This window comes from Heterodontus francisci, chromosome 2 (genome assembly GCF_036365525.1).
Source record: "Heterodontus francisci isolate sHetFra1 chromosome 2, sHetFra1.hap1, whole genome shotgun sequence".
Lineage (NCBI taxonomy): Eukaryota > Metazoa > Chordata > Chondrichthyes > Heterodontiformes > Heterodontidae > Heterodontus > Heterodontus francisci.
In genome coordinates, this window is record NC_090372.1 from 204,095,678 (window position 1) to 204,104,944 (window position 9,267).

The 9,267-nt window shown below is 41.4% G+C and overlaps 1 protein-coding gene across 1 annotated transcript in view; it reads left to right on the forward strand.

The window, feature by feature from the left end:
• rheb (Ras homolog, mTORC1 binding) overlaps positions 1 to 8,047 on the forward strand; it is a 149,739-nt gene extending 141,692 nt beyond the window's left edge. Inside the window, exon 8 of the mRNA XM_068015097.1 lies at positions 6,609 to 8,047. Coding sequence (XP_067871198.1) covers positions 6,609 to 6,701 — 93 coding nt within the window. The 3' untranslated portion in view covers positions 6,702 to 8,047. The remainder of the gene's footprint in view (positions 1 to 6,608) is intronic.
• Positions 8,048 to 9,267: the final 1,220 nt, after the last annotated feature.

The following is a 9,267-nucleotide window of genomic DNA, read 5'->3' on the forward strand; positions in this document are numbered from 1 at the left end:
ATTTTTAACATTCTCAAACTTGTTTTCAAATTTGTTTATGGCCTCTCCCCTCCCGAATCTCCTTCAGCCCTACAACCCTCCAATATTTGCACTGCTCTAATTCTGGCCTCGTGAGCTCCCCAATTTTAATCGCTCCACCACTGGTAGCTGAGCCTTCAGCTGTCTGAGGCCTAAATTCTGGAATTCCCTTCCTAAACCTTTCCACCTTTTTAAGATGCTTCTTAAAACCCCTTTGGTCATTTTCCCTAATATCTCTTTGTGCTCACTGTCATAACTTGTTTTGTAATGCCCCGGTGAAGCATCTTGGGCCGTTTTACTACATTCAGGGTGCTGTATAAATACAAGTTGTTGAAACCGCCTAGGTGTGTCTTTGGCTAGGTAATGCCATGGGCCTCAGCATATGAAATGTTTACAGCCTTCAGGTAAAAATGTTTAGAACATTTACTTAATGTCATGGACACCCTCTGGCACATTCCCAGTGCTAGCAGATCCCAAAATTTGTTTCATGTCTCCAGCTTTCACACACCCTGGATCCATTTCCTGGTACTCCCTGTACCGGGATCTAATTCCCCAATGCTGCTGCAGCCTATGCATCTCTCCCAGTTGTTGAAACTCCTTCTGAACCTTATCCAGTATTTCAGATTCCAGGATCCAATCTCATGCTGAAAACCCCAAGGGCCCCCTGCCCCCAGTAAATTAAACACCCAAGATGCTTCACCGGGGCCTTACAAAACAAGTTATGACAGTGAGCACAAAGATATTGGGGAAAATGACCAAAGGGGTTTTAAGAAGCATCTTAAGTACATCAAGGAACGATTATGTCTCCCAACTCACTGAGCCATGACACAGGAGATCCAAAAATATATATTGCAATCTGGAATGATGCACATGTAGGCTTAAATTTAAATGGAAAGGTTGTCTTGCCCTTGCAGTGCTGCTGAATTACTTGTATCTTCCAACACCAAAGAGCAAAAATGAATCCTTCGGGCTGAAATCCTCAGCTTTGTTTCCTCTGGAAATCTCTGTTTGGTAGTGGGGATCCTTGAGTCTGCTTTAAATGTGATCCTGTCAGGTTTCTGGCGTGTACATGTCCCAGGTTCATTAGATTCTTTTAGCTCTGATGTGACAAGAATTTTAATTTAAGCCAGTTTAATGGCAGGACAAGCACATAATCAAATCTGGCTTCTTACCCTGCAAGCTGAAGAGTTAGTCTGCAAAAACTGAGAGAAAACCAATAACCCTTTTAATTACGAGGCTGAAGTAAATCGAACTGGACCAGTACCAGATCATCGTGACTCTGCAGTATCATTGCTGTTGCATCGACACAGCTTAGGGTAGCATGCACAAGCAGTTTGAGTGTTTAAGGTCCATCATCGGCCTGATGACAACGCTGCCATTTTATTCAAAGTTCAGAAGATGGAGATTTTATTCAGCATATTTAATACCAAATTAATTTCTAGGGCAATCTGAATAGACAGAACTTTAAAGCACTGAATAGAATCATGGTGCTTAACAAATAACTGACAAAAATTCTATCTAAATGGTTTATACTCATTAACCTTTCACCCCATCGGCCTGTCCTATTTATTTCTCCCTTGTGCTTATCCAGCTTCTCTTTATGCCATATGGCTCAATTACTCCGTGGTAGTGAGTTCCACATTCTGGTTTGTTATTATATCACCTCTTGCGTGTCGTTTAACAGACACCATATCTAAGTAACATAGGTAGGCATAATTTTGATTTGTACTTAAATTCTAATTACAATATATACCGATTTGCTTGTGAATGCTACTTAATTTCTTTATCATTTATTAAAGATTCACTATTATCTCAGTCATTACTTTTTCAGTTTTGATAACATAGATCGTGCAACATCCTCGCAGTTATATACCTCACAGTGTCGCAACGTAGGATAAAAGCCGGAATAAAATGCACCCACCTGCCCCTTCTCAAGTACCGTAACCTGCAGGACTATGGACCAAATGCTGGAAGTTGGGATTAGGCTGGGTGGCTCGTTTTTTGGCCCGCGCAGGCACGATGGACCAGGTGGCCTCTTTCTGTGCCGTGAACTTTCTATGATTCTTAGTAAGGCCGAGTCTCCGGTTCCAGGTGGCAGTTGCATTTATACATTTCCTTCCATTATTAATACTCTCTCTTCCTCTGTGACGACTTCTCCTGAAGGAGCTAAATTGATGCTGGTTATATTTCCACAGGCAGTGTCTGACCTCTTGTTATCTTGCCCAAGTGATCATTGTCTCTATGTGTGAACCTAGAAAGTGAGTGTCAGCAGGCTGCCTTTTTGACTTTTGGAGGTCCTGGCCATAGATGCACACTTTTTATTCCAGGAGCAGTCCTAAAGCAGCCGCCAATTGTAACTGATCTACTACAGCCCAGCTATGATTAAACCTGGGGCTGTTCCAGTCTTTTTACTTCACTTCATGGACGCTAAATTTGCCAACTAAACTATGAGGCAAGTTGCCTCTCTTTCAGTTCTTCTTTGTCTGGTTGACTTGCTTTCAGCCTCAGATCATAATGAACATTTGCTTTTAGTTTTGTTCATCCTTGGGAAGTGAGCGACATTGGCAAGGCCAACATTTATTGCCCATCCCTAATTGCCCTTGAGAAGGTGGTGGTGAGCTGCCTTCTTTAAACGCTGCAATCTGTGTAGTGTAGCTAATCCTAAAGTACTGTTAGGGAGGGAGCTCTAGGATTTTGACCCTGCGACATTGAAGGAATAGCAATATAGTTCCAAGTCAGGATAGTGTGCGACTTGGAGGTGAACCTGCAGGTGGTGGTGGTCCCATTCATCTGCTACCCATGTCCCTCTAGGTGGTAGAGGTTATGGGTTTGGAAGGTGCTGTTGAAGGAGCCTTGGCGTTTTGCTGCAGTGCATCTTGTAGGTGGTACACACTGTTGTCACTGTGCGCTGGTGGTGAAGGCAGTGAAAAGGTGGTGGATGGTGTGCCAATCAAGTGGGCTGTTTTGTGTTGGCTGATGTTGAGCTTCTGGAGTGTTGTTGGACCTGCACCCATCTAGGCAAGTGGAGAGTATTCCCTCACACTCCTGACTTACGCCTTGTAGATGGTGGACAGGATCTTAGGAGTTGGGAGGTGAGTTACTTGCTGTAGAATTCCCAGCCTCTGACCTGCTCTTGAAGCCTCACAATTTATATGGCTGGTCCAGTTAAGTTTCTAGTCAATGGTTACCCCCCCCAGGATGTTGATAGTGGGAGATTCAGCGATGCTAATGCCATTGAATGACATGGGGCGCTGGTTAGATTCTCTCATTGCAGATGATTATTGTCTGGTATTTGTATGGCACAAATGTTACTTGCACTTATCAGCCCAAGCCTGAATTCTGTCCAGGTCTTGCTTTATGAAGGCATGGACTGCTTCACTGTCTAAGGAGTTGTGGATGGTGCTGAATAATGTGCAATCTTCAGCGAACATCCCCACTTCTGACCTTATTTTAGATGAAGTAGCTGAAGATGGTTAGGCCTAGGACACTACCCTGAGGAACTCCTGCAGTGTTGTCCTGAGGCTGGGATGTTTGGCCTCCAACAACCACGCTCAGTCAAGTGCTGCCTTGATGTCAAGGGAAGTCACTCTCACTCTTCAGACTGGCATCTATGTTGCTGGGCACCTCGGGAGGAAGCCAAGATGGATCATTCACTCGGCACTTCTGGCTGAAGGTGGTTGCAAATGCTTCAGCCTTGTCTTTTGCACTGACATGCTGGTCTCCCCCATCATTGAAGATGGGTATGTTTTTGGAGCCTACTCCTCCTCCTGTAATTTTGTTTAATTGTCCACCACCATTCATGACCAGGATTGCAGAGCTTTGATCTGATCTGGGATTACTTAGCTCTGTCTGTAGCATGCTGCTTCCATTGTTTAGCATGCATGTAACCCTGTATTGTAGCTTCACCGGGTTCCCACCTTATTTGTAGGTATGCCTGGTGCAGTTCCTGGCATGCTCTTCTGTACTCCTGATTGAACCAGGGTTGATCGCTGGCTTAATGATTATGGTAGAGTGAGGATATGCTGGGCTATGAGATTACAGATTGTGGTTGAACTCAATTCTGCTACTGATGGCCTCGTCGATGCCCAGTTTTGAGCTGCCAGATCTGTTCAGAATCTCCCATTTAGCACAGTGGTAGTACCACACATGGTGGAGGGTTATCCTTAGTGTGAAAACAGGTCTTTGTCACCACAAGTACTGTGCGGTGGTCACTCCTACCAATACTGTTAAGGGTAGATACATCTGGACAAATAGATTGGTGAGGGCAAGTAGGTTTTTCCCTCTTGGTGTTTCCTTCACCGCCTGTCGCAGACCCATTCTGACAAATATATCCTTCAGGACTTGGCCAGCTCGGTCAACAGTGGTGCCACAAAGCCACTCTTACTGATGGGCATTGAAGTCTCCCACCTAGAGTAAATTCTGTGCCTTTACTACTCTCAGTGCTTCTTCCAAGTGGTGTGCAACATGGAGGAGTACTGATTCATCATCCGAGGGATTGATGTAGGTGGTAATCAGCAGGAGGTTTTCTTACGTGATTCAGCAGTAAACTGTAATCAGGAAGCTGAAATACAGATTTTTTAAAAAGAGCTGAAATAAGTTAGCATGATTCGAGGAGAGCAATCCACACTCCTATTTCAACAGAAGCAAGTAACTATTTTCAGCCAGTCATCCCAACAAATATTGTCCTTGGTGCAAATTACTGTGACTGATATTAGTTTACAGACAGGTGGACAAAAATATTAAAAATGGGCAAGAATCTGCTTTAGTTTTGAGTCATTCCATAGAATTCTGAAAATTGGCTGACTAAAGTTTCCTAATTGGATAGTCTGGTGCCATTGGCCTGGATCTCCTCAGGATGTCAATGGGAATTGTAAGTTGTAATTCTGTGCTGATCACAGTGTTAGCTGTGATTCTGAGTAACACACTTCCCTCTGATACAGAAGTCCCATTCCAAAAACCTGAGCGCATAATCTAGGCTGACAGTCCAGTGCAGTACGGAGGGAGAGCTGTACTGATGAAGGTGCTATCTTTCAGATGAAACATTAAACAATGGCTCCATCTGCCCTCATTGGCTGATTGTAAGAGATCCCACAATATGTAAAAGAAGAGCGAGGGAGTCCTGGCCGATATTTATCCCTCAGCCAACACCTCAAAATAGACTCTCTAGTCATTCTCTGCACAGCAAGCTCCCACAATCAACAAATTAGCCACAGCGTTTCCTAAAGTACAGCAGTGATTACTCTTCAGAAATACTTCATTGGCTGTAAAACCTTTTGGCATGTCGTGAAGGTTCTCCACAGCATCTGATGTGGAAATGTTTTAAAATGCACAGGTAAATAATTCATGACGCAGACACTGACGGTGACAAAAGAGGTTGTAGAAATGTTTTATTTTGCTCCAGTAACTTCCCAAAGAAGCAGATTTGTATTTTAATTTATTTCTTGGGAGGTGGGCTTTGCTAGCAAGGCCACGTTTATTAGATTTACCCAGTTGTCCTTTGAACTGCTGCAGTCTTTGGGTGATGGCGCTCCCACAATTGTTAGATAGGAAATTTCAGGAGTTCAACCCAATGATGAACAAACAACGATATAGTCCACATTAGAACAGGGTATGACATCAGAAATCTGTACTTTGTATTATCCTAGGACTTTGCCTCCTTCAGTGCAAAAAAAAAATACAATGTGTTTAAGCCACTTTGTGCTTCCTGCGAACAATCCACATTTAATCCTGTCTAATATATCGGCCTAGTACCTTTTAGAATTATCAAGACACATTGCTGGGAAGTGAGTGCTCCTGCAGTCTGCATATATGATGCTAACGGTTCTGAAATTGGCCTCAGGTGTGATTGGATGTCAGTCTCAAATCTATAATGAGGCTATCTGGTTAAAATCATTTGTTTAATTGACAAAAGACCAATGAAACTTGGTACATGTGTGGTTGAGGGCGCAGGGCGGAAGGGAATATCCCCATAGGATGTCACTGGCTAGTATAGGATTGACTAACCTCACGGTGCCTAGCCAGTGGCATGTATCTTTGGGTATCTCTTTCCAATTCTTTAATTTTTCTGCATTTGTTTAGAAAATGACAGATGTAGATAGATTCCATGACAGTTAGACAAAATCTGATGGATAAGTTTAATGTTGGAGGCAGTGGTCTAGGTTTTGTTAGCACAGTGTTGTTTTTGTTTAATGTTTGAACTCTGAAGAGGTACAAGTTAGACTTCCTCCCGATAAAGAATGTTTTATCAATTTTCTGCTGCAACTACGATTAAACTCGATTGATGGTTGGAAGTGACGTGGTCTGATTATTTTTTCTGTTCAAAGAACAGGTGAATTTGATGGTGTACTTATCAACTCATGGGCAAATTAACATATTCAGGATTCCTGTTTGGATCCCCATGAACCCAGGAATCGGAGCTCATTTGTAATTTTTGGGGAGGAACACAAGAGAAATCCCGTATAAAGCCAAAAAATGGAAATGCTGATCAAATCTTAGTTGATATGTATTCATTCTAATAACATCTGAATGTCCTACAGAATTCACAACGTCTTGGCAAAACTTTCACTTAAATGTCCTCTGTTTCTTTTCAGACTGCAGTTGAGGTCTTTAAGCGAATAATTATGGAGGCTGAAAGAGCAGATGGAGGTTGTCAGCAAGCAAAATCTTCATGCTCCGTAATGTGAGTCCTGAAGATGCAGATGAAACTGCTCTACTTGAAGAGGCATACTGCCACTTTCCCTTTAAATAAAAACTATGCCTTTTTACCAGTTCTACAGACGGTCAGAGACTTCCTTTTTCTTTCCTCACTTATGTTGAACTCTGACCCTTTTGCAAATGGCTTCACTTCGGCATAAAAAAACTTAAAAGCAATTCATATTTTTCAAATTGTATATTGTATTTCTTGACATGGGCAACGAATAATCATTTGCCAACATTCATTCTTCATGTAGCGTGAATGTCAGTTAGAAGTAGTTGATTGTAAAGTTTAAAGAGAAGTGCATATTGTTACACTACTATTTACACAAACAGGCTTGAATATATCAGTGTTTTTCTTCATGTTGTATGTACACTTGTAAATAAACATTAGCAGCAAACTGATTTGTTTTTAATACTTGCTGGTAGAAAAATACTGTATTAAGACTATTGTTTTTACTAGACTCGCTGTACAAAGGTATTTTAAATCAATCGAGACGGGTTGTATTTAAGATTATACTTACACCTCGTTCTTGCTCTGCACATGGAGCTCGCAGGATCCTGAAGTTGACTGACATCTGCTTTTTGTTTCTGACATTTTTTAAGTTCAAACCAGTGAAGACAACATTCATTAATTGAAAATCATTAGCTTGCTGCGTGCATATTTCTATTGTGTATTTAAATGGGTTTTCAGCAGGCTAAAGGTTAAAACTTGAGAGGTATCTAAAATTCAATGCAACAAAACAAATTTTTATATGTATTTATGAAGTTATTACCATTCAGTCAGATGTGATTTAGAAAGGTAACAAGTTTGATTAATATAGCTATCGACAATCTGCAGTAGTACAACTGCTTTCTACTTTTTAAGCAAACCACCCTTCAATAATAATTTATGTAAGTGATAATGCGTAAATATTCACATGGACTGCCTTTAAAACTTTCATTGGGTAGCATTTGTCAGTGTTCACAGGAAAATGAATTTCATGTTTTTCCCCAATGATTTGCAAACACTGTGCTGGAGGATTTATAATGTCCTATTCCATCCTTTGCTGTAATTCCTACATACAGGGTACTTACAAGCTAATAAAAAGTGGGATTTAGTACATGGATAGATGTAATGAAATTCTGTTCGCCTGAAGTAATGCAAAATATTCATGTTTTAAGTTAAAGTAAGATGAGGAAGGCTTAGTTTGTCTCTCGACTATAAATTTGTTGCGATGCCTGTTGGTCTGCAAACCTGGGCAATGTTATTTACAACACATGATGAAAACATTACTGTGATCGGTCAAAAATGTAATAAAAATATTTGAATCTCCCCTCATTTAAATGCTGAAAACTGTGCGTAGCCTGATTTGAAGTTGCAGCACCATGACGCAGCAATGCTGCCATTATCGACAGCAAATTGAAGAGAACAGCACAAAACGGCAAGAGAAATGCCTTTTTAAAAATGTGATTAGAAGGAACAATGATGGCTTGTGTGCACGTTAACATTCCTGGAAAATTGCTGAACATCTTCATACGAACATACGAATTAGGAGCAGGAATAGGCCACTCGGCCCTTCGAGCCTGCTCCACCATCCAGTAAGTTCATGGTTGAACTGGTTACTCCTCATTTCCACCTACCCCTGATAACCTTTCACCTCCTTGCTTATCAAGAATCTATCTACCTCTGCCTTAAAAATGTTCAAAGTCTCTTGCTTCCATCGCCTTTTGAGGAAGAGAATTTCAAAGAGAGAAAACATTTCTCATCTCTGTCTTAAACAGTGAACCCTAGTTCTAGATTCTCCCACAAGAGGAAACATCCTTTCCAATTCCACCCTGTCAAGACCCCTCAGAATCTTATATGTTTCAATCAAGTCGCCACTTATTCTTCTAAACTCCAGCGAATACCAAGCCTAGTCTGTCCAATCTTTCCTCATAAGACAGCCCGCCCATTCCAGTTATTAGTCTAGTAAACCTTTTCTGTACTGCCTCCAACGCATTTACATCATTCTTTAAATAAGGAGACCAGTACTGTACATAGTACTCCAGATGTTGTCTCACCAATGCTCTGTATAGCTGACGCATAACCACCCAACTTTTGTATTCAATTCCCCTTGTGATAAACAATAACATTCTATTAGCTTTCCTAATTACGTTCAGTACCTGCATACTAACCTTTTGCGTTTCATGCACTAGGGCACCCAGACAACCTAACATTTTCCCTAAGACAGATGGATATTAACTGGCCTGTAGTTTCCTGCTTTCTGTCTCCGTCCCTTTTTGAATAAAGGAGTTGCATTCGCTATTTTCCAATCTAATGGAACCTTCCCCGAATCTAAGGAATTTTGGAAAATTAAAATTAACACATCAGCTATCTCACTAGCCACTTCTTTTAACACCCCAGGTTGAAGTCCATCAGGACCTGGGGACTTGTCAGCCCGCAGCTCCAACAGTTTTTTCAGTACCACCTCCCTGGTGATTGTAATTTTTTGAGTTCCTCCCTTCCTTCCATTTCCTGACTTACAGCTAATACTGGGATGTATGGTGAGATGTATGTTCATTGTTGCTTGAAAT